General features: G+C 40.2%; 2 protein-coding genes across 2 annotated transcripts in view; both read right to left on the minus strand.

The window, feature by feature from the left end:
• Positions 1-25,786, minus strand: part of RAD54B (RAD54 homolog B) — a 64,648-nt gene that overhangs the window by 21,185 nt on the left and 17,677 nt on the right. The window contains exon 3 of the mRNA XM_009638342.2: positions 2,277-2,477. Coding sequence (XP_009636637.1) covers positions 2,277-2,477 — 201 coding nt within the window. The remainder of the gene's footprint in view (positions 1-2,276; positions 2,478-25,786) is intronic.
• Positions 19,037-25,769, minus strand: LOC104125855 (fibrinogen silencer binding protein). Its single transcript, XM_009638341.2, has 2 exons — positions 24,875-25,769; positions 19,037-20,576 (listed from the first exon to the last, which is right to left on the minus strand). Exons 1-2 carry the CDS (start codon positions 25,243-25,245, stop codon positions 20,051-20,053), a joined length of 897 nt encoding a protein of 298 aa, XP_009636636.1. The 5' UTR covers positions 25,246-25,769; the 3' UTR covers positions 19,037-20,050.

A 25,786-nucleotide genomic window follows, 5' to 3' on the forward strand; every position in this document is an offset into this window, starting at 1 on the left:
TTCTTTACCTCAGTTGCTGAATTTGTGCCACTTTGAATGAACAGGCCGGATCCTTAGTTGGGCCAAAAAAATAAAAAGCCTGACTGTGTAGACCAGCAGTTAAAGCACTCACCTGTGAAAGATTAAAAACTCCCCAAGGTTTTACACATATTTTATCCAACAAACAGTACGTAGAAAGACTGCCGGGAGCTGTTTGCAAAGCTTAGGTCTCCCAATTCTAGGAATGTGCCTTTCCCAAAGGGTTGGCAGGTGAAGATCTGGATTTGAATTTCTTTAAAAGAATAAATTTACTGAGGTATTCCACTGTCTAAGCAAGTGCTGAAAAATAGTCTGGCCAAAACGGAAAGGGAGATATTTTTTTTCACCTCCTCTAAATGCATGCAAAAAGCACACAGTGATCCTTATTTGGTTCTTGAGCACTTGCTTTCAGGAAAGAGCTGAAGATGCCAGAACACCAGAGAATGCGCATGCCTTCCTCTCCTTTGCTCTGCATTTTCGTTTTCTGTTACTGCCTCTACATAGCTTCCAGCTGACCATACTGAATACAGGTGTATCCCTGTGCAGGATCTTTTGGATTATATAGACTGAAGAGTCTAATTCTAAGACAGGATTGGCTTTAAGGGTAGATGGAAAGTTAAGAAAGGCAAAAACCCAAACCTACAAAGCTCAAATGTCTATGCAGCTTCCAGAAATAATAACTGTTTCTATAACATACAGCAAATTACAAGATAGCACTTCCTAAATTCTTTGTAATACATTATGAAGGAATCAGGACATTTCCAGAGGAGAAAAGCAAGACGTTCTGCTGCCTCAAAAACAAGCTACAGACTGTGCTGGTTTTAGGCTCCCATGCCCCTTCTTAGATCCAGCCCTGGTATGCCTAAGTTAAAAAAAAAAAGTCTTCCTTTGCCCTTTTCTTCCCATTTAAAAATAATAATCCTGGATGCTCATTCACATTCACTGTAAACTTCCTAGTATTAAATGCAATTTTGGAGGTAAGCACCACTACCAGACTTTTCCTTTTCACTCAATGGGCTTGTAGAATAATTGCAGAAGTTTAAAACTTACACTGCTTAAATTGGTCAGTTTATGATTTTCTTAGAATCAACGAGCATTGAAAGCAACTCTGAACGGGCAAGTTAGCACCAATGACATTGGTATCATTGTGCTCCCTGACACCATCAAAACCAGCAAAAATACTTTTACCAGTGAAAATCAGAATGTTCATTTTTCTATTGTGTTTTCTGCTAATTCGAGAAGACAGGACTTGAAAAAAACACAAGAACAACAGGGTGGTGGCTGATGCATTCCAGGCATTACTCTCTTTCTCTCTGCCTTTTTCAAAAGCAAGCAAGTCTGTACATATATTGCTTTGCTATAAATAAATTCAAAATTAACTTCTAAGTCACAGACTAATTTGCAAATCAAAACTGCCTGGTCCTAACAAGGTTCACAATGTCATGACTGTAACAAAAGAGCAGAGAAGCCATCTCAGCCCTAAAATTAATCAATTTATGTTTTGTAGCAACATTGTCCAGTCCTACTCCCTTACAAAATATCTTTGGCTCAGTTAGCAAAGTTAATTCTTGCTTTGCTTTCAGTAAAAAATTATTGCTTCAAGTTGACTGCAGCCTATAGTTTGCAAGTCTTATTTTTAACTCTGATATCAACCCAAACTGTGTCTTACAGCAGCAGCTGCTGCTAAAACTACAAGACTAAAAATTGCTACACAGTTGACTTTGGCTTGGCTGGAAAATGTTGCTGTTTGCTTGTCTTTCTGACAAAGACAGTATTTTTAGCTTGTTTGACTGGCTGAAAAGCACAGATCCAACCTCTGACGTTCACGGTTGCCATACTACCAACTGGAATATCTACAAGGAACTTACCTGTATATTCTCCCCTAATTTTAACTCCTTCTCCAATGCATTATGTGAGCAACCAAAACCAACTACTCATCCCTCATTTGGCATCTCTGCTGAACTAGTACAGCCGTTCATTTCCAGATCCTCTCCTTGGACTAGCATTTGGTGTTTCTGCGAATAATGTTATTCAGCCTGCCCCAGCCTCCCCCATGCATCTGTCTTATATGTAAGAAATAAAAAGCTTTCTTGCTGTCTCCCCCCGCTCCCCTCAAAAAAGCCCTACAGTTTTTTCATCTTGTGGTCGACACTGGTATGGGGAACTCTAAATTATCTAAAGGGCTGTCTCTCTGTTACTCAAAGCACAGTAATTCTAAGCCAGTTGTTCACTTGCACAAGCATGCAAATCTACAGTACCTCTTCCAATGTCTTTGCCTTCCATATCTTTCAATATTATTGACTTTCCTTTTGTAATAAGAACAGCATCGCCTTCCCACTTCTTGTGCTTTTTCTTTGATGCCTTACACCACACAACACTGAAATATTTCGCAAGGCAGCCAGGTTCTTCCTGAGCTGGTTCTTCCTTTGCTGTCCCCAATGTTGGCAAACACAGTCCATCTAGAAGGGAAATAAAATAACAAAGAATATATCAGGTTCTCTTGACAAAGCGTACAGTCATTTGCATTTCAAACAAATCAAGGACAATCTATGCATTTCAGCTTGAATAAACAAAGCGGTGTGTTTCCTCTTCCTGAGCCACTTATGGTAAATGTGTACTGAGACAGAACAGCACACAAGGATCCATCCTGAAATAGGAACCATTAAATTGTTTCAGAAGGTACGCACTTCCAGGAAAGGCACATTACTTGGTACATTAAGTGAGCTCCTGATCTGACATACATACAAGATGATGAGAGTGGAAAAAGAATAAAAGGAAAAGCTGGAAAAAAACCCAAAAGGCAAATAACCATAGGAGAAAATGAAAATAGGGTCTTGGTGAGACGGTGCTGGGCAATGTTCTGGAAGCAAGGACAGGAACACAGAACTCAGGAAAGGGAGCAAAAGAGGCCAGTAACCAGATCTGGAGCTGAAGTCATTAGTTCTAGGTGGCAGAATAACCATAATTGTAACAATGAAGATTATTTCAACTCCTTTCCTTATACCCTTTAAAAATAAGTAATTGTGCAGATCTTGAAACAGACCATCTCTTGAGTTTGCAGCAACACAAATGTTTTTACTAGGCTTAGATTGATTTAGATTTGTCAGCAGTTACTTAATTATAAGTGTCACAGATTTAAATATTAATAGGAAATATTTAGGTTAAGAAGGTTAAGAAATCATAATACAACAGAGAGCAGTGGATTATAATATCGATTAAGAATAAACACATGCTTTCAAGAGTTAGCAATCTGGCATAAGTAATGGTAGGTAAGTCCCCAGCGCTACCTAAAGGAATATCTGTAGCATTCCTTTTCAGCACACGTGCAGCTTCAAGGGGACAATCGGACTAATTTTCATTAAAATACCCTTGCATGCTGGTTAAAGGCTTAAATCAGTTTGCTCCTTTGATTTCATCTGGGATTCAACACTACACAAACCTGTTAACAAGAAAGTGCTTATGCCACAGACTAACCTCTCCCAGGTTTGCAAGTGTGCTGGTATTTAAAGGAGATGCGGCAAGAGTAAATTTTTGCCCACAGTAATGGTCCAATGAAGAGGCAACTTTATCACTTCTACATTGTCTACATAACCTTAAAACCATGAAACACAAGTTACATGCCTAAAACGAGTGCAATTTTTCAGACTGGCATTTACTAAAAAAGTATTATCTAAATGAAAAATGCTGTATTTATTGAATAGAATTTTCTTCCCAAAGCTCTCTAAAAATTTTATGGTCTGTATAGAACTCTGTGCTAACACAGTGCCTAACACAGACAGGATTTTCCCTAGGTGGATGTTTCTTCAGGGCATTAGCCAACATCTGTAGTGTTTCATGTGGCGGATGCCCCCATCTCCAAGGGGTAACAGAGCAGCTACTGAACACCGGCAAACCGCAGAAGGATGAGAAAATGGAACAGAGCAGCTCTTTTTGAAATGTAGGGGATTCTTTGTAAATGAAACCTGGGAAATGAGCCAGAGAGCAAGAATAAATCCTTGCAGTTTTACAAAAAAAGTACAAGGGCTCTATTGGATCTCCAGTAATCACAAGTGATAAAATTTTGAGGAGTAAAGCGGGGGGGAGAAAACCTGTACATTGCTAAAAATACAGAAGAGTAATTTTATTCTGTATTGAGTTTCTACTTGTAAACCGATTCAACAAGATAGATAAACACAAAATTGTTTTCTCTTTGCTTTTCAAACTGATTCTCTTAGTTTAATCAGCAACTCCTTTCCTCGTATTAAGATTTTAAGTAACTGTTACTGCAAGAACTGGAGATTTCATTGCAGAACTTTATTCTTCTCTCTTGAAGGATGGCCATCCATAAACAAATGACCACCTCCTTGTCTCCTCCACTGACCTCCCACATGAGTTTGGTGACCCCTGAGATCTGTTTTATGGTCATTGCTCTTCTACTCAGGGAGTCCTGCATGGTGTTATCTGAATCACCAGTGGAATAACTATCAGGTCAATATCAATTCTTCAAACCCTTCTTATCACTACTTCATATAAAATAGTAAGAAAACCATTAATTTAGAAACAGAGCTGGAGCATTTTGTAGTAGTGACTTTTGCCGAAAAGGATTTCCAAAGCAGCCTGCTGCCAGTGAGAAGCAAAGTGGGCACCAATATTCCATACAATACTACCATGTTCCTATGGGAAAACTGAAAAATAACAGCCTCTGCAATGCTCAGATTTCTTCCCTCGGTTTGTCTTCTGAATTATCATAATTTCTGTTTATAAAAATATCCAATACGATTTGTTTCTATGCTACATAAAGTATTCTCCTTTTACTTGTAACGACAGTACGGCTTCAGATAAAATTGTTAAGGCATTTTTCTTTTTTTAAAAATTAAACATTTTTATGTAAAAATAATTACATCTTCTCAAAATTATCTCCCGTAGAATTCCCTTGAATAGCAAACCTAAACCTGTTCACCAACAGTGCTTATTAGGCACTTGCATTCAACCTTCTTTCTATCTTACCGTTTTTGTTTGTATTCAGCATCACACCTATTTAACTTCAAAGGTTTATTCCACTGCAATAGCAGAATGTCCAAATTCGATAAATACAATGTCAGGAACTTTTCAGGAATTGAAATGAGACTGGTATGTTACGCACAGGGACTAAGTTCAGTGTTTGACAGAGGGCTACAGAGAGCAAACGTTTTAACAGTAAGCTCCTGCTGCTCATTGACCGTAGACTGTATCTTAAATAGAGCTGGGTTTGCTGAGGCCCTGGAAGACAAACCACAATTGTAAATTGTGAGCTCTGCTGTTAATCAGTTTGGACCAAAAATAATAAGTAACAGGAACTATGTGTGCACCACAGTATGAGAAAGATCAGGAAATCGTGCTCACTCATTTCTCTCCCAAACAGCAAACCGCCCAGCCTGGGAGTGCGGTTTTCTTAACCGTGAAGAAACTGTAGCAAAGTGGCATGTTTTTCCTCCCAGGATGAAGGGCTTGGGAACTTTAAAGACATGGCTAATAAGGCTTTGAAAAGCTTCCACAAATAAAAAAGCTTTCTCTCTCTGGTTGAGAAAGCAAAGGCTTAAGTTTCAAGATACAAACGATAGCCTTGTTGATATGAGGAAAAGTTTCAGCAGCCTCAGGAAGGTGATGATTTACAGAAAGCGGGACAGGATCCAGGAGAGGGGACAGGGGAGCGTTCCAATGGCAAACTAGTTTAACCAGTTTCTCATGAGCAGCATTTAGAGAAAATGCATCGATTAAGTGCATTAGGTTACTCCCAGTGCACCAAGAAAGCAGCTGCATGACAAAAGACTACAGAAGACAACTCAAACGTGCATTTTCAGTAGACTATACACTGCAGCTTGCAGCCCTGTGGGTATGCCTTACCCTAAGGCCTGCGGCACGCGCTGGTGAGCAGGGCACCAGCCACCTCTGCCTGAGGTGGGCTTTAATGGATGGCTGAACCCCATCCGACTGCAGACTGCTGCCAAAGCCCACGGCTCATCTCTCCTTCCCTCTCTCCCTCTGCTTCTCATCCACCAGCTGCGGGCAAGCCAGCTCCATGAATCCCATCAGCGACCACAGTCAGTACGGGGAAGGGATACGTGCGGTTTGGATCAAGGAGACTGGAGGCTGCCCCTTTTTCAAAACCACCGCAACCTAACTAACCTATGGTGCCAGCTACTGCTAGGTTGGGGTGATTTTGAAACCATGGGACCTGTCAAGTTACCCAACACTTCCATACCTGAACTTCCACGTTGTAAAGCATGTAGGGAACAATGGGGAATTTTCCCTCAACCACTCTGAATCTTCTAATTAAAAAGCACTGTTGCAATGCAAAAATTACAATTTAAAGAAGACGACTTTGATTCAAATTGCACTTTATAGCACTAAGGAATAACTTAAAAAGAGAGGGAGGCAGAGCAAAAAATCTGGGCTGAGGTAAAAGGAGATTTGGGCTCTGAATGAATCACAGCTGAAATTGGATGGCAGCGCTCTGCTGCAGCCTCCACAGCCACTCTGCACATGTGCCATCAACCTGCTCCGCAGAGCAGCAGCATCTCCGTCTTCTGAGCAGAGGAAGTAATCAAAAAGTTCCTTAATCAAATTAATTCATAACATTTACAGAACAGATGTTTACATAGTAGTTAAATGTCTGGTTCTATATGAAAGAATGTTAAACACTCCTAATATATCCCAGGAATATTTAAAGCAATAGGAGACAGAGATAGCATCATCCTTCATTTGCAAAGCAGTTTCAGTCTAATGATAAACTTAGTATTAAGTTAACATGTAAATGTATATTAGTGTGCCTCAAAGATGGAAAAATATGTAATAGCTCTTCTCACAGCACTTCTATATAGACTTTTACGAGGAGCGCAACCAGCAAGAGTCGAGCTGACTTGCCTTAAAACCATAGGAATCAATGACAGCTGGGATTACATCTCAGAGTCGCTTAATTACAACCCCATGCTTTGTCCCCCTCTTTCAAACAAAAATGTATACGAAATTCATCTCGCACATACCAGCATAGTTAGCAAACTCACCTGAAGACTGATATTCCAAGCAGGAATACTTTCTTTGAAAAAAAATCACTGTTTTACAACCAAAATTATTTTTAAACAAAAATGCAAATGATCAACATTTTAAAATATTTTTAAACATGTGTCAAAGTCACTTTATATGCATATCTTTCATCTGAAACTCCAACCAAACTAGCCTCTAGATTGCTGAATGTGCATTACTATGGGGATCTCCATTAGTAGATCTTATTTTACATATCTAGTAACTTTGCCAGGCCTTCATCAGTCCATATGACATCTTCCATGCTAGCTGTCTCAGTTTAAGCATACCTATTCGCACACACGCACAATGTCCATAAAAGCTTTCAGTGAAGGAAAAATGACTGTTTATGAGAACAAAAGCCACAGATTTAGTTTTAGTTTTACATTAAACCCACACGGTTTTAGTCACAATAAACTATTATTCCTTGTAGAATCTCTAACCACTCAATACTCTGGAGAAGAATCTAAAAATCTGGGGAGAAGATAGCGCTTCTTTTTTCTTTTGGCTGGGGTAAAAATTTTCCATTCCTGGAAGCTCAAAGCTCTTGGAAATAAATGAAGTTTGCATATTCTCTGCAGCCTAATTTCCTGAGGATTACACACTGGACATGCTCTAACTGAGGCCGAGAATAGCCTTCTCTGTAGTCACAGCTCTTGCTGTTCAGACCAAAGCTGGGTCTCTTCCAAGCACGTCAGCAGGGAACTTCTCCTGGTCCCTCTCCTTTGGAGACATCATCTCCCCTCCTGACACCAACCAGGGAAAGATGGCAGAGGGGACAAGGACCAGCTACACGGAAGAGCAATTTGGGAGAAGGAGCCTGAAAAGAAAGACTAACGCTGGAAAGGAAGGCTGCTGTTAAACTGGTAGAAAACTGACAACTGGGTAAAAGACCATAAGTCAGAGCTGGAATCAGAGCATGCCAGGGAGAGGCTAGAAACCAAGCAGGGAGTAAAAAGAGTAGGAAGGCAACAGATTATTTTAGGAGAAGGAATGGGGAAAATAACTGAGGCAGACTGGGACTGGAGTCCAGTGTAAGAGTCAAGCAGCAGAGAGAGCTGGGATTTTCTGAGCAGGAACGGAGGCAAGAAAAACTTACTGCCCCTCATCTCAGTCCCTCAAAATTCAAGATTCACTAAAAAACATATGGCTGTAAGCCGCCAAGGGAAGACTTGGGAGGAAGAAATGAGAACAGGAGCTGATTAGACAGTGACAGGGAAAATAAAGTGAAAAGTGACAGTGGAAGAAGCCAGCTAACGACAACATGGAATTGCAACCTAAAAGATGTCAAGGAGGTGAGCCCAGAGGGGCCCTCAGAGCAACCCAACCTCTGGTAAACAGGGCCCACTCCTCTTCCCCCATCCTTCCAGTTTCATTTTTTCCCTAATTCAAATGTTAAGACTACCAAGGTAGTCTTAAAGGTAGTCAGCATAAAACTACTGTCATTGTTATGCTGTTCCATATAATTTTACAGAACGAGATTTGGCAGCCACTCTCCATGTGGCTGGGGGGGGGGGGGAAGGGGGGGTACTACCAAGGTAGTCTTAAAGGTAGTCAGCATAAAACTACTGTCATTGTTATGCTGTTCCATATAATTTTACAGAACGAGATTTGGCAGCCACTCTCCATGTGGCTGGGGGAGGAGGGCAAGGGGAGATTTAGGTGCAACGTAAGAGATGGAGGCAATCAGCTTTTGAACTGGATCCATTTGACTGATTGTACCCTGCGAGAAAAACCCAACTCAGTTCTGAGTTTAGGACTGGTGGAGGACCCAGAATCGGGCAAATAATTTCTAGTGGACAGGTCAGTGAAGACAAAGCAGGAGCTAAGGCCTGGATCATCGTATTGATTTCCCCCAAGTCCCTGTGGTACTTCCTGCGCTTCAACCTGAAAAGTTTTCAGTGTTTCAGTTTCTTTGCTGTCAGCGAACACATGCAAAATTCACTGGGCAAAACACTGCATGCTGCTATATTAACGGTCTATGCTGAATTCAGTGACCCCCTAATGCAGTCACTCACTTTATTAGCCCAAAGGGTAAAGATAAGAGTGTCAACCTTGCCTGTACATAGATGAAAACATCAAATTATACAAAATAATCTGTTTAGAAATGTTAATTTGCTCCAAAAGCCAAAAGATTAACATCTACAACTCTATGGTACAAAACTGCATCACACCCCCAATCCCATCCCCCAAACCCCAGCTTCCACTAAGTGAAGAGTTTTAAGGTTGTGAAGTTGAGCAAAGTTTGGAGATGTCAAAAATAAGACCGTTGCGGTGACCCGATCTGCCCCATCGTGTGTATGCATTAATGATAAAGTCTTTACAGAAAACCTGCTGCACTGCATTGCCACGGGACCTCTTGCTCATTCAGTGCAGAGAAACTGAACTGCTGGGCAGCAGCAGGAAAAAAGAGGCTGCTGCTGCCTGCGCCACCCCTCAGCTGCTTTGCTGCGAACTGCAAAAGGTGGGTGATGAAGGAGGCCGAGACTGCAAGGACAGAAAGTCCGCTCTTGTGGTTAGATAAGCTGAATAGTGCCTTAGAAAACTGGATTTTACTTGCATGTCTTCTAGAGTTCCTCTGTGGCCTAAGTCATTTCATCCCAACTTTTCAGCAGTAACATTTGTCTGAGCACCTGACTTGTGGTTCAGTCTCATTTGTAGTAATAGCAAACACTCACGGGTGCAAATGGAAGTTGTGGTTTGGAAAGATTAACTGTAGGGTATACTAAAGCACTGAGATAATGCAGTCCTAGCTGATTCAGCCTGCACCTTGGGTAATAATGGGGCTTTTTGTTTTTATTCTCTCTGTGCCTCAACTCCTGCATTATCTCCTAGAAAGTGGAGATTATACCAACCTCTTATCTCACAAGGATGTTGTGAAACGTAATTACATCTGTGAAGCACTCGGATACTATCATGATGGGCACCAGAGGAAAAAAAAACTTTAGCTAATTAATTCAAAATAGTTTGAATAGTGTGCTGAAAACAAGGCATAAGTCTGTAACTGAAAAAAGAGATGGAAAGAAAATACCAAATAATGAATAGTGGCTCACTAAGTGGACACAGTCCATTCTGTGAACTGAAATTGGCAAGGAAGCCTACAGAAATATAATCCATAACCGTGTAATTAATGACTATACCCAACAGCATGAGAAGGCTGGGTTCAGGTTGTGCGTATTTCCAAGTTTTTGGGGTATTTGAGTTTGTAACCTCAATTCTCATTTTAAATAGGAACCTTCTATACACAAAAATAGAGACAGTAGATGTACTTAATTTGAACAGGTAGGAACAATCCTCTCATCACCATTTAATGAAACATTTACCTCTTAAGGGTATCAGCTGCAGAGAACGGAGGGTGGGGAGCATATACTTTCAAAATAATAGCTCCATAGTAGAAAACTGTTCTTCCTAAACCTCTCAACTGTCTGTAACTCCAACTGACTCCAGCTTCCACTGTAAAAATTTAATGAACTAAGCTGAAAGCTTCTGTCAAGTCCACAGAAATAGGTGTGCAAGTCCTATTATCAAAGGAAAAAGCAGCATCGTTGGGAATTCTGAAAGGCTGCAGGCGTCATTTGGTGCAGTGAGCCAGATCAGCTCGGTAAAACACTGGAAGCAAACACCATCCAAGTTGACTGTTTGCTACGCTTCTTAATGTTCCCATCCACACCAAAAGCTGTTTTGATTGTCAAGTAAAGGCTCTTCTACTCCAAAAAAATAAATACAAAAGTAATGTCAGAAAGCAACATCTATACTTGGGTTCCATAAATATTGAATGTTATTGCAATAAATTCTAACCCTAATGGGATATAAGTGGAAAAAATCCAAATATTTAGATTACAAAAAAATCCAAATTACTAAGAAATAGTTATTAGACTATTACACAATCACAAGCTAATTGTAGCCATCCCAAAAAGCAGCCAATTTTTGAAGCAGCTTGCAGAGATGTAACTATGCATCCTTTTGTGTTTAAATGTTCATGGAAGGCACACAGTTAAATCCATATATAGTACTTTGAAAATATATATTTTGGCATTCTCTTAAGCATCGGCTATTTCTTCTACTGGTTTTTATTAAAAATAAAACTATATTGCTGTGCTGTAGAGAATCTCTGTTCCTAAAATGCAAAGACTTTTAGATCTGTAACAAAAAGCAAGCAGGCAGAAAGGGATTTATTAAGATTACATATTCTTCATATTAACATCTGTTTTAGCACATATTGGAAGGAAAAACATTTTTAATGTACTGTTTGTGTTTGTTAATGGCCATCTTTGATTTCCCTGGATTATAATAAAGAGTCCTTAAAATAAAAACAATCAATAAAACTTACGCTCACTGTCATAATTATGAAACACAATATATTCCTATCCTAAATTATTTAAACAGAACTGTTTAAAATTTATGACATTACCCTGGAAAAAGGCACACAAAGGATGAGTCATATTGTTGAGAATTTTCATGTGTTATGCAGCAATGATTACTTGCAGAGTGGCTGATGAAATATTTGGAAAAGGAAAGAGCAATCTTTCCAAATCAAGTTACATAACTTTGATGTACATAAATGTAATCCATTCAGTAGTCCAAGCAGAAAAGTGGTATTTATGGCCCAAGCACAAAAGCTCTAGTTGTAATTCTTACTAGGAAAGCAAAACAGGAACAGGGAAGATGAGGGAGGAGAGAAGAGGAGAAATTCATCCTTGTAGAGGTAAGCAATGCTTACTTGTGCTGCATTTGCTGGATCTGGATGCAAGAAAACTGAATACAACTTCAATTGCATAGAAATTCCAATGCAAATTAATAAGACGATTCCATGCAGGGAGCCGTAAATCCCGGATGCCTTTAACAGAGTCTACTTTGTGTCAACCCTGCCTATTTTTGGTCCTGAGCTGACCACTTATATAAGGAAACGCTAGAAGACATGGAGATGTGGCAGCTTTCCATCAGCAGGCTGGGTCCACTTGTTCTTCCCAAGGGACTGCTTTGACCCTTGATGTCACTTGAAAGCCTCTGAAGCACGCGCAGCTCTTATCAACTTACCATACGCATATCTTATTGGGTATGTATGTGTGTGTGTGTGTATGTACATATGTACATGTGCATACTCATGGAGAGGGATGAGATTTAAAAAAAGAACAAATTTATTTCTGCTATATTTCATCTGAACATAATCTTTACAGATGCCCACAGAGCTAAAGTATCTGAAACTCTCAAAATATATTTAACATCTGGACTGTTGAAAAATATCTTTAGTACCATCTTGGAAGTTGACTTAGGAATCAAAACTCAACTACAGCAAATTAGCACATACCTATAACAAAACCTCGTCAGAAAGGAACAAATTTTATCTAGCGGAAATAATTATAACAACAATGGCTAAATTCCCTAAGCAAGCTTAATTCAGCCCTCACCTGTACACACACTGTGCAGTATTCTGAACCACAGAGATACAAGCCTTATTCTCCAGGCTATTGCTGGTCTTGAACTTTCCACGGGAGAGTCGGGCCATTACCTACCAGATGTATAGTCTAAGAGCTTTGAAATCTTTACCGCCCTGAAAGAAGGGCAGTTGTGCTGGAGATCCTTGCTGCCACCTGTAACCCTCTGGATCTGAACAAAGTGGCTTCCTTACTGAGGCTGCCTGGCCTGCTAGCGGCAAAATGGGGGACACATTTTCTTGCCTTCAGTCAAAATGTTCACAGCTGAGAAATCACTGCTCTCCTCTCAACAGTGCAACGTGCCCAGGTTGGACAGGCTCCCCTAAGAATTCAGTTAGGGACTATATCTGAAGTATAACAAACTTGTACTGAAAATAACCAAATTCTGTGTTTGCCAAGAACTTATCAGTTAGACAAACGTGAGAGAGGTTTTATAGCAATGGCCAAAGACCAGCTTGGTGCTAAATTTCAAGTACTTTTTCAAAAGCACAGAGAAACTAGAAGACTACAAAGGGAAGATCATAAAAATTCAATACAACCAAACCAGCATATTCTCCCCTTAACCTGGTTCACAAGAAAAAAGCTGAGCTACTTCAAAAAGACATAAGCACAAATACATCCCTAGAACACACACACATTATAGCCTGAGAGGAGGTAACCCAGCATAAAACGGTTTGGCCAAACTGATAGTTGATGCTGCCAATGCCACCTGGAAGTCCATCATGATGCACAACCTACTGCCAAAGCTTCCTTACAATGCAAAACAATGCAAACAGCATCAGGGTGAAACTTGCAGAGTTTACAAGTCAAAATTAAAGTTTTTTGGCTGACACATGCACCCCTATGTGAATGCCGTATTATGACAGAGAATGTATCAACGGTAGCAGTAATGTTATACGTACCCAATTTTACTTCTGTATTTCTGGCACATGCTACACAAACATTTCCAGATTTCACAGAACGGTATTCTTAACAGTATTTGCAAGTGGGCTACATAAAATTTACCTACAAACTGCTGCAGAGTTATGATAAATTACATGTCACATGACATCTTCACTAATAATAGATATGACTCAAGAGTACTGCAGCAGATTTATCTGATACAATAGAGGAAACAAATAACATGGTAGTAATTAGCCACAGGCAGTCCAAAATCCCTCCTCCCCATCCCCAAACTGGGTAAATATTTTGTCCTATTGTTTCACCGTTAAAGCAAAAAAAAAGAAACCCGTAATTTATAAATTGATTTACTTATTTCAAGCATGCAGAAAGTTCTGAGCTTTAAAAACATTTTTGAGAACACATTAACAATATAGACAAGGATCACACAAAGACATACCAAGTAAGCAAACGGCGACACACAGAACACTCTAAATAAAATGACTGAGCCTTAACCAAACTGGGTCCTGACATCAACTGGGTATGGAGGGGCACCATAATCCAGAGGAAGTATTTTTTAACGGATATTTATGTTAAATTATGCTAATTATTGTGATTATGCTAACTATAGATTAAAATCAAGAGCCAACAGGAAACGGCCAGGAAATGGTGACTATTTTTTTTAATTCTATTTGCATACATGAAGTACAAAAAGTAGGATTTTACAAGTCTGCAGTTTTGCTAAACAGCAAATAGAAGTCATAAATCATGTGGAGTAACTGCTGATGAAGTATTCAATGAAAATCACATGATATTCTCCTTGTGTGAGTAAGAGTCAAACAAGGTGTTATGTTCACTCAGAGATGTTTGGATACATCAACAAATTGTTCTGTGTAATCACTAGGACAAAACGGCGTGAAATCCCATCGCACGGAAGGAAGGCAGGGAGAGTGGGGAATGCCAGTGCCTGCAGATGGCTGAGCCTTCCTCGCGTTCTCTGACCCTTATCCACCCCCTCTTACACACGAATCACAAGCGAGGTTTTCAGCTACTTTAGCACTGAACAACTGTAGGTTTTACAGGAAAGAATTCACAGAGACCAATTTTGTTAGCTGGTCTTCAATAAAACCTCAGGAACTTCTATCTTTATTATGGAGGAAACTTTGCCCAGACTAATTGGATGCCATTTGAGAGCAGCCATCACTACACAGGCAACTTGGCTGACATCAAGGTGAATGCTTTCATTTTTAGCAGAGATAAAACACAGAAACATAGGTCACAAAATGACTCAAATTTAGTCATGTGTTACACACCCAGCTAACAGACTATTATTTTAACTACTATAAACAGCACACTTTTTTTTTTTAAAAATCTAAAACTTAGACAGTGAGACTTTTCAAATTATTTAAGACCTGGATATTTAAAAACAGAATGAAAGCATGACTTGTTAGATATACGCACTGAGAAGCTACATTTCATGTATATGAAAACCTTGAAAAATGCTAAAAGGCATTATTTTTAAAGGTTTCTCTTTCTTTTCATGTGTAAAATAGAAAAGTAATCAACATGCTAGGAAAACAACACTTTATCAGCTTCATGAGTAACCTTTCTATGATTTTACCAAAGTTAAAATTCATATGGAACCATCCTAAAGCACTTGAGAATAAGATAAAAGAAATTCTAAAAAACCAGCTTAGACAGCCAGCCTGGGTACCACAATTCCCCACTTAGAAACAGCTCTCTCATAACCATAAGCAACTTAATGGCTTTGCCTATTGCAAATCCAGTGGACACAAAGTCTGCCCAAAGAAAATCATATGCAAGCTGTAGTCTATGCATTTTCATTGTATGGGGGGAAAAAAAAACAAGCCAGAAAATGTGTAGAAATATAAAAGAAATAAAGGAATTGAAGCTAGTGAGGTAGATGTTAGAAAACAGGAGCATGACAAGCAAGATTAACCACAAGTGATCTCTCCTGGTCTTGGAGTACATTTCTCTCCTACCATTTTTACCTGATAAGAATTCTGATCTAAGGCAAGCACATCAACAGAGATGATTCCACAGTAGTCAAAAGCTTACGGGGGGAAAATGGGGAGGGTTAAAAAAGGCAAGATAATTAGGGAGCAGATGACAAAATTATAGACTGATCATTAGGCAATTACTCAGACAGATGAAGTAACACAAGATGCTATCACAATTATCACGAAGTTAGCACAGTTACAGTTTTTTACTCTAATCCTAAACATAAGTCCATTAGATGTTGGCAATTAAATTACTTCTGAAGCCTATTTATTTCAGTTATCTTAGTAGAAGGACATGAACATATGGTAGAAATTTGTCCTTGCCTAAAATTACTCTGCTTGTACTACGTACATTAGAGCATGCAGACAGGGAATGGCACTGCCAGATGCAGTGAAGGGAATAAGAGAATAAGAACAGGGGTGAAGGAGGGAAAGGCTTCCTACCACCCCTTTCACACATGCTAATGAAATATCATTTGCTGGAACAGGAAAAATTCATAGCACTTCAAGGTCCAGAAGGACTAGCCACAGCTGTGGTGCATGTACCCACATTAGGAATACATGGGAAAAAAAACAGGAACAGGCACTGAGCAAGTGAGAAGTCTGACTCAGACAGATAACCTGATACTGTAAAGCAGATGTGGGGTGAGAAAGAAATGCAGATCCACCAGCATGGAGAGGTATAATATATAGTCAGCACCATATCGCACTGCCGGAGCAATGTAATGTCACTGAGGGAAGAAACATTTCTGTAGTGAAAGGAGGTAAATGTCACGTCACTGGTATAGAAACAAGTGAGCTGCACAGGAACTCAAGAGATTTCTTCCCCCACCCTCCCAAGTTCCCCCCAAAACCAAAAAGAAACACAACTGAGAACAATGGAAACAAGAAGCATGAGATCTCTCTGAATCAGAGGTGCTGCCTGCGGCTACGAATGAAAGGCCTTCCAGTAGGAAATGAGGCAAAGACAGAGCAACCAAACATGCGAGAACACTGATTACAGGGAGACAGTTCTGACCAGGCCGGTGTATTTTATCATTTCTTTACTCATTTGCACCCTTCCCCTTCCAAAATCATGAATACAAGGGAGGCTTTGCTCTGCCCAGAGTCCTATTTTTGCATCTACTTTGTCTTTCAGTTCAGAAAGGACTGCAAGCTTTCAAAGGCTGGAAATTCCTCTGCTCTAGAGTCTAAAGTCTCTAGAGCATTTTGGTGGTCAACTTAAGAGTAGCTGTAACTCAAAACCAGTGCAAGACGATGAGCCATATGGGAATTTTTTTCTGAACTATTAAAAACTTGTTCATTTGCATAATGTGTAAGGACAGAAACAACAAATAGAAATTTATTCCTCACCACCGGAAACCAGAATTCTGATTTTCAACTGAAATGATAAGATCAGGCATTTCCAAATTAAGATGAGCGCAGAGAATTTAGTGCTGTTTCCCATTTCACAGAATCACAGAATCACAGACAAGCCACATTTCAGATGGCAAAGTAGAACAAATTATTTATTTATTAAAGCAAATATTTTGACTCTTGCAAGCTCAGGAAAGTGAGCATCTCACTGAAGTGTTTCCAGCTGTACAAAACCAGATCAATGTCCTTGAACTGAAAAATACAGCATAAAGCCAGTGACTATACAGAAACAGAGGTCACTTGCTCAGGCATCGTCATTTTCAGCACACACAAAAATCCCCAACGGAACAAATGGTTACAGTGCTCTCTTCTCTAGAAAAGAACTGGAAAAGTATTGGGGAACTCCATAATGATGACATCTGTTTTCACTGTCTGCATTTTTCCTCAGTTTGTAGACAGAAAACTTGCTGCCTCTACTCTTACCTCTTGTAACCTGTTAAATCTATCCTGGGCACCGACAGTCAAGATTATTTCTCTTGTATCACTACAATAAAAATTTAACTACAATTCTTTAAGCTCCACTAGCCCCTCAATTAAACTTACATGCTTCCAGCCTTCAGTTTTTAATAAGCATTTATCCCCATGTCTACAAAGGTAACCTGACTCACTTGGAAGACCGACAAGGAGACGTAAGGCTTACCTCACTCAGAGTCTGCTGATGCAGACCAGTGCCCTATGCGTGCATGCTGAGGTTCTGTGGGAATGGAGAAAGAAGCAAATTTGGGAAAACAGTGGTGATGGGAGTGACAATTAGAAGCAGCCGCAGGAAGAAATATTCTCCTTCCTATTGCTTTTGTTCTTTCTGTTGTTGGGGCCCTCTGAGATGGGAGGCACGGGAGGAATTACAGCTCCTTGTTCTCTTTTTCCTTTACGCTGTGTTCCATTTCCTTTTCTTGCACTAAAGGTTAGAGGAAGCAGAAAGTATTGTTACAGGGAATAAGGAGCCAGAGGTCTAAGGCAGTTGTGGATCCATTCGTAACAGGCAGAAGACTAAGAATTATGAAGAAATGAATCATAGAACGGTTTGGGCTGGAAAGGACCTTAAAGATCATCTAGTTCCAACCCCCCTGCCTTGGGCAGGGACACCTTCCACTAGACCAGGTTGCTCAAAGCCCCATCCAGCCTGGCCTTGAACACTTCCAGGGATGGGCCATCCAGAACTTCTCTGGGCAACCTGTTCCAGTGCCTCAACAACCTCACAGTTAAGAATTCCTTCTTAATACCTGTTCTAAATCTACCCACTTTCAGTTTAAAGCCATTACCCCTTGTCCTATCACTACAGGCCCTCTCCAGCTTTCCTGTAGGCCCCCTTCAGGTACTGAAAGGCAGCAATAAGGTCTCCCCAGAGCCTTCTCTTCTCCAACTCTCCCCACCCAACTCTCTCGCCCGTCTTCATAGGAGAGGTGCTCCAGCCCTTGGATCATCTTTGTGGCCCTCCTCTGGACTCGCTCCAACAGATCCATATCCTTCTTATGCTGGGGACCCCAGAGCTGGACTCAGTGCTCCATCTAGTTCCAACCCCCCTGCCTTGGGCAGGGACACCTTCCACTAGACCAGGTTGCTCAAAGCCCCATCCAGCCTGGCCTTGAACACTTCCAGGGATGGGCCATCCAGAACTTCTCTGGGCAACCTGTTCCAGTGCCTCAACAACCTCACAGTTAAGAATTCCTTCTTAATACCTGTTCTAAATCTACCCACTTTCAGTTTAAAGCCATTACCCCTTGTCCTATCACTACAGGCCCTCTCCAGCTTTCCTGTAGGCCCCCTTCAGGTACTGAAAGGCAGCAATAAGGTCTCCCCAGAGCCTTCTCTTCTCCAACTCTCCCCACCCAACTCTCTCGCCCGTCTTCATAGGAGAGGTGCTCCAGCCCTTGGATCATCTTTGTGGCCCTCCTCTGGACTCGCTCCAACAGATCCATATCCTTCTTATGCTGGGGACCCCAGAGCTGGACTCAGTGCTCCAGATGGGGTCCCACCAGAGCAGAGTAGAGGGGCAGAATCCCCTCCCTCGACCTGCTGGCCATGCTGCTTTTGATGCAGCCCAGGGTACAGTTGGCCTTCTGGGCTACAAGTGCACATTGCTGGCTCATGATGAGCTTCTCATCCACCAACACCCCCCAAGTCCTTCTCCTCAGGGCTGCTCTCAATATTCATCTGGGACTTATGCTTTCCAGGTATTTTTTTTCCAGTTATGAACATTGATCGTAACTGCAGAGGAAATGACTGCTACTAGGACAGACAGAAGAACCAATTTCCTTTTCATTTGGGGCATTTTATTTGAAACTAATCCAAAGACCGGTACAGCAGCATTTATAAAAGGTACCCAGAATAACAAAGAAGCTTCTGTTGATTTCAAGTCACATGTTACTTACATACAGAAACTAATTCATTTCGGTAGCTTATAGTCACAGTCATACTGATCAAAGGCACCTGCAACTGTCTTGGTTGCACATGCACTGTAGTAATTATGCATGCAAATGAAGAAATTAGACATTTTTGTGGTTGATCACCAGTGTAATTACTATAACTGAATATACGAACATGGTAACTGTACACACAAATTACACATGCATGCAGTTTTAAAAACCAAGCGTTGCATTCTTTGTCTCTATTTTGATAATGTCCTATGGAAACACTCCTCCACTGGAAACAACGTAAACTATTAATGTTTTAAAATATGTACATTTATTCAATTGTCTACTGAACATTAAAAAAATATAACAATCCAGTAATTTTGTTTTCCAAGCTGATATATCAGCAAAATCTCAACACTTTCATAAGATTTACCAGCTTGAAAAGAATAAGACATTTAAACATAGCCTCTTATTCCTCCTTTTTATATGTATTTATTAACCTGTAACTTCAATAAGATATTAAAGGATAGGTAATTATTTGAAAAAATAATGCATAAGATCAAAATTTTTAAAAAGAGCTGAGCTAAATTTCCATTAGCTCATCACAACTCTATTAGAGATAAGTGGAAATATTTTAAAAGTTTGGATTCTTACCAACCTAAACACTTAAATATACAGGATTTGATTATACTTCAGACCAGAAGAGTTGGTGCATTCAAACCCATGCAAGGTATTTTCCTAAGGTACATAACCAACAATATGGAAAATACGCTTTCATCTCTCAAGCCCAGATTTTGATCCATCTGTATTAACATAAGGAACAATTTTGCTAGGGCAAAAGCATTTATTATTAAGTACTTCAAAGAAAATGACAGAAGTAATAAAATATTCAGATATTGCTGTATTCTGGCAGATCACGGCGTAGTCGTATTGCCTTCAGCTTCTCTACTTTGATTTTTGTTCGCAACAGTTCTTCTTCCAGTTGCTGCTTTCTTTTCAAACCATCCCTTTTTTCTTGGACATAAAGACCAATTTTTCTTTGATTTTCTAATATTATTTGATGCTCTTCTTTCAGCATTTGTAACATCTGTGGGTCATACCCACACATTGGTCTAAAGCGTTCTCCAACCTCAAGCCTAAAAAACTCATCTCTTCTTGGTACAGGAGAGGGAGACATCATCACTCTCATATCAACTGAAGATACTGATGTTGAAGGAGACCTTTCCATAATATGCACCAGCTGGTGTTCTTCCTCTTGGTCTAAGTTCTCATTTTGCTGTGAGTCTATAATCAAAGAAGGAGGAGGTTTGACATCCTCTTCTGATTGCAACTCCATCATGACTGTCGCGGGATGGTGATCCAACATTGCCTGTGGTGAACTGGTACCAGCAATTGTTTCTTTATCGATACTAGCACTAGAACACATAAAATCATATTTAAATAATCCATTAAAAACTATTTTTAAAAGGCGTAGCTGTTAGTAACCAAAGCTTCATTTGAAATACTACCCTGTTACCTATTCCTGGAACTCCATCACATGACCACCACCTGTACTCTCCTTTCTAACACACGTATACAGCCCTGTCTTATTCAGATTCCATCGCTATAAAGGCAGTATAGCCAACAGAGAACTATCCTGGTAGGCCCTTCTTCTGACACTGGAGAAGCAAGAAGGGCTATTAGTGACAAATGAGAATAAAAACAAAGCAGCAGCAAGTGATGCAACTGACAAGAAATAGTTTATATATGTGATTTTAAAAGGGCATAAATTTAGATTGAGCGGACTATGGCAGAAACATTTCCATCTCTCCAACTTATTCATCTCCTCCTGTTCTAATGTGCTCCCTGTTTCTGATTCATGCACCCAAGTATTTGTTTTGGTTTGGGTTTTTTTGTGTAAAACAATCACTGAATAAAATTACACAATCACTGAATAAAATTACACAAAGAGCCTTGAGAGAAGAAACCAGAGCCCAAATGATGACCCTGCCAGTAGATGAGGGAATCAAGCTAATCCTGCTCCTTCTCTTTGAATTGGTGATCTCTATTTTTCTGAAGCTTCAAGAGAAGACACAGAAACATTTCCATCAAGAACAGACTATAGTTCTGTGCACTTCTTTTCGAAAGTACAACGCCCACTTGACTCATCTCTCTTTGTGTAAACCCCTGAGTCAGCAGCACCTCAAATCATGATTTGACATTACACTGGCTTTGATGATAATAATGGCTCAAGCTGTTCCTGCCTACTTCTCTACCATCAATTGTCTTTGAAAGCACACACTTCTGCACATAACTCCTTTATTCAGGTAATGTTTTTTAAGCCAGATCAGCTTCTTGATCTATTTTACAGTACAGATCTACAAAGAATACTTTCAGCGTGACTGGAAAGGCAATATAGTGTAATATGGGAACAGGAATATATTAACCTGGTACCACTACCAAAGACAGCTGTAACTGGTGGCTGCAGGTATGAGACATTCCCCAACCTTGAAGAGGTTGCTACTGAGCTGCTGCCAGAAGCTACAGGCAGCGAGTGGATCCATGACTGATGTAATATTCGTGGATGCTCCCCAACCCTGAAGGACCCTAGTTGCTGTCTATTAAATTGGGGGTGGGAGGTGCTTGTTTACACGTTTTAAACTCCTTGTGAGCCCTACAATCCACAAACTGAGAAACACTTTCTGCTTAGTAAAACACTGTCCTGGTTAGCAGTAGATGTGGGTTCAAATTCTCAGAGACAAAGGAGAAATTTAGTTTGTACATCACACTTCTCATGTAAATGCACTCCTTAATCAAAAGGTGGCATGATCATCTCTTCTGCATCTCCCATGGTCTTCAAAACTCCTTGTTTAAGAGTTAAGCAGTCTTTAACTGCAGTTGCCAAAGGACCCTGATCTAGTCTGCCGTTCATTAACATGAGAGTGCAATTTCTAGAATAAAAGCATGAACGCTTCTCAATACTCAATTACAAAAATGTTCAACAGGGTCAGAGGAATATATTTTCCAAAAATTCCACCCAAACTATTTTAACTAGAGATGTTAAAAAAAAAAGAAAAAAGAAAAAAAAACAAAAAAAACAAAAAAAAAAAAACCCACCAAGAAAAAAAAGAGTCCATGCATCTGAAGCAGGTATTGAAAATAGACCTTTCATTTATTCCCAGAAAAAAATGCCAGGATAATCTTAATTCTATCAACTGTTACCTGAGCTGCCTATAGAGTATCAATTATATCACCTTACTCCCTCCTCCTCATGCCACAAAGCATAACCTTTTCCCATATACCGCTTTTTCACATTCCTTTTATTCCTCATTGAGCATCGGAAGTAGTATAACAAATTTTCACTTGTTTTCCCCAGTGCTGGCTGTAATTCTGGGCTTCCCCCTCTTCACAACCACAGCTTCTAATACAGCTTCCCTCCTCCTTATTTGCTGGCTCCTGGCCAGCTTCTAGCCTGAGAAAAGTGGAAACAACCAGCAGGAGAAGCAGGTCATTCTGACAAAAGGAAACAACAGAGAGAGCAGAAAGAGAAAGTGAGAGAGGTTAAAGAGAAGAAAGATAGGTAAGATTTAGTCTAACATAGACTAGAGCCTCCAAACAGTGAAAAATCCATCTCTTAAAAGTGTAATCCACACAGAACTAGAAAATTACCAAATCTCCAGGTAACTCCGATGAGGCGCTTTTTTTTTTTTTCCTTAGAGTCAGTCTCTTAAGAGGAAAACAATTAGACAGCAAAGAGAGAACGAAGGAATTGAGAAACAAAAGAGCCGCCTGTATGGTGGTTACTAATGTTGTTTCTGACAACTTGACTGAAAGAAAGACAAACAACAGTTACCACAATTGGGGGATGGTGTTTATAACCCTGCAGGCACCCACGATTCACAGCGAGCTAGAAACTGCTTAAAGGTGTGATTAAGAATTTGGATTCATTATAAGTTGTATTTCCATCCCAGAAAACCTAAGTCATATCCTGGTGAGTTACAAGCCCAATACTGGGTTTTTAAAATTAGAGTAAAATGCAACTCAGAGTTAAAATTAGAACTATAAAATAATGATGTATTTGGGCAGGGAAAAAAAAATCATTTAAGTTGTAATTCTTTTCCTTCAGCACACAGTGTATTTGCTGTTCCTAGGAAAAACCATTTTGGGTAAGCAGTAATCAAGTCAATGTTCCCAGAGCCATAAGGGACTGCAAAAAATGTTTAAATTACAGGAGACAAACTATGGAGATCATTAGCTCTTAATCATTCACGAAAAGCGTCACTGCTTTTTATAAGCCGATCTACAAACCAAAGTTCTCACACTATTTTTTTTTTTTCTCCTTACAAAAGTTGGTAGTCAAGACACTGCAACCTTTATTAGCGCAATTAAAAGCCTCGTTTTGTTCCAGAGAATTCTTTGGAACTGTTCCTCCAGGGGCATTCACCAGGAGTAGCAGTGCAGCCCAGTTGCTTCAGACTTCTTTACGCAAAGGACCCACAACAGCATATTTTTAGAGCATCTGGCATGTTGGGATTTAGACAATTGTTACCATTCAGTTCAACCAGTGGCACCATGAATCCAATTCAGCGTGTGTGCGCATGCCAGCTTTTCTTAAGAGTGTTAACGCTGCTGCACTGACTATCAGTATATGTGATTAAAATACGTAAAGTTTGCTTCCCATTAATCTCCTTGGGAAAATAAGAAAAATCAGAGCTTTGTCAAGGTTGCTGGGGAGTTATTTGACCTTTTTTTCCCTCCTCCCTATCTTAGTTTTTGTATCTGGAGGAACCAAAACCTGACCCAGGCATTTTTTGATCCCTCAAGGACCAATACAGAACCAGCAGAGTGTTGCAAGGCAGATATGAGGGGCATTAGCCAGCTGTGGGAGAAAGCCTGCATGCTGCCTGCCTGTATTATGTCTGGCTCAAATCTAGACAGTGTGTCTCACTTTACTGAGCAGTAAAAAAAAAAAAAAAAAAAAAAAAAAAAACCTACAAAAAAAGAAAACTTCTAGTGCTGTACCTCTCAGTTTCTCTCTATATTTAAACTACCTAATATACGATATATAAACTGCTTGGGGTTTAGGCTGCAATTAGCTTTGCTCCAGTTTTAGGGACCCACCACCAATGCAAGAAAAGTATAATTTAAAAAAAACAAACATTTGCACTCACAAAGGCACTGTCGTTTGGGGAGTCAAGTATTTTTTTCAAAGGATTTGGATCAGTTAAAACATAACATGCAAACATCAGAGTAAAAGCGAGAAAAAAGGTGTATGAGTAAGGTTTCTTAGCTCTGTGAACTAACTTTATTAAAAATCTTCTATAAGCTGGTAATAGTGCCATATGTTGCAAAATGACTGCAGTATTACCTTAAATGGAGGAGAATAGCCATCACTTTGCCAGTGTTTGAATAATCTGCCTATTAAAAGGTAGGGGAGGGGTAGAGGTTGGAGCTACTATTCCTCTTTGATTCCCTCTTAACCCTCACTTTCCAGAGTACGACAAAGACTCTGAAACAGGCTTTGAAAGAGAGCTGAAAAAAATGAATGCAGTGCTAAGTCACCATACAGCTTCCTATAAAACAAAAGCAGTATTATTTTGTCATCGTTCCCCATTTGGGGATTTTTCTCTGATACACATTTCCTCTAGGAGCCTGAACACAAGCAGAGCGTTACAGAGCAGATAGGAGGCGCCACCATTTTCATTCAGTAACAAAATAAAAAGAATCGTCTCACCTTTGAACACCGCTCCTGTCTCTTAAACACACACTGGAAATCTGTGGAATCATCTCCACAACTTTCTTGGTTGGCTCGGAAATGCTGCTTTTACAATCTGAGTGAGTCTCCTTTTGCTGCAATAGCTCCTGTTTGGCATATTCTTTGAGCCTCTTGTACAGCGTGCGCAGGCCCTGTGCGGTACGAGGAGGGCGATCTACTCCGATGGCATTGTAGTTATCAGCTATGATATCCCAGCATTTGTTTTTTTCCACTATTACAGAATGCTTATTGGTATGTTCCTCGAGAATTTTAACGTACGGCTTCACGAGTTTTAGCAAATCGAGCTTTTCAGATAAGGTAAAATTAGAAGATCTGGCCTTCCCAACCATTGTTATCTTTGAATTAAGGAAGCCGTTTCTGAAGCCACCATGCAGTCCCTAGCTCTGCTCAGCTCTTTTTCACAAACAGAAAAAGATCAGGCTTAACTAGGCTAGTCTCATTTAGGCCCACGCCTACAAGGGAGGGTTTATTAAAATTCCTTCAGCTTAAGCTGACGCAGGTTCAGGAAATCTGCTTAAGCCAAGCCTGACCTACATAAGGCTTCAGACTGAAGAAGACGAGAAGAAACAAGCAAAATACACTTTTGTATGAAGAGACCAGACACACGCAGGATTTAAAAACACAAAGGTTTAAAGATTAGCACGTTACCCAGCTAAAAATTACCTCATTTAGCTTGAGTAACAAGCTCTGACACATCTCCCTAGCGCGCTCTCTCTCTCACACACACACACACACACGCGTTATCTCAAACTGAAACCGCGCTCGAGATGATTTTACGTGTCCCAAAAAAGCAACAATTGCTTTGTGAAACGCACTGAGCGTTACGGGCCGCGGGCGGCGAACGGCGAGGGCGGCGGGCGAGGGCGGCTG

The sequence above is a fragment of the Egretta garzetta genome, unplaced genomic scaffold (assembly GCF_000687185.1).
Source record: "Egretta garzetta isolate BGI_Z169 unplaced genomic scaffold, ASM68718v1 scaffold154, whole genome shotgun sequence".
Taxonomy (NCBI): Eukaryota; Metazoa; Chordata; class Aves; order Pelecaniformes; family Ardeidae; genus Egretta; species Egretta garzetta.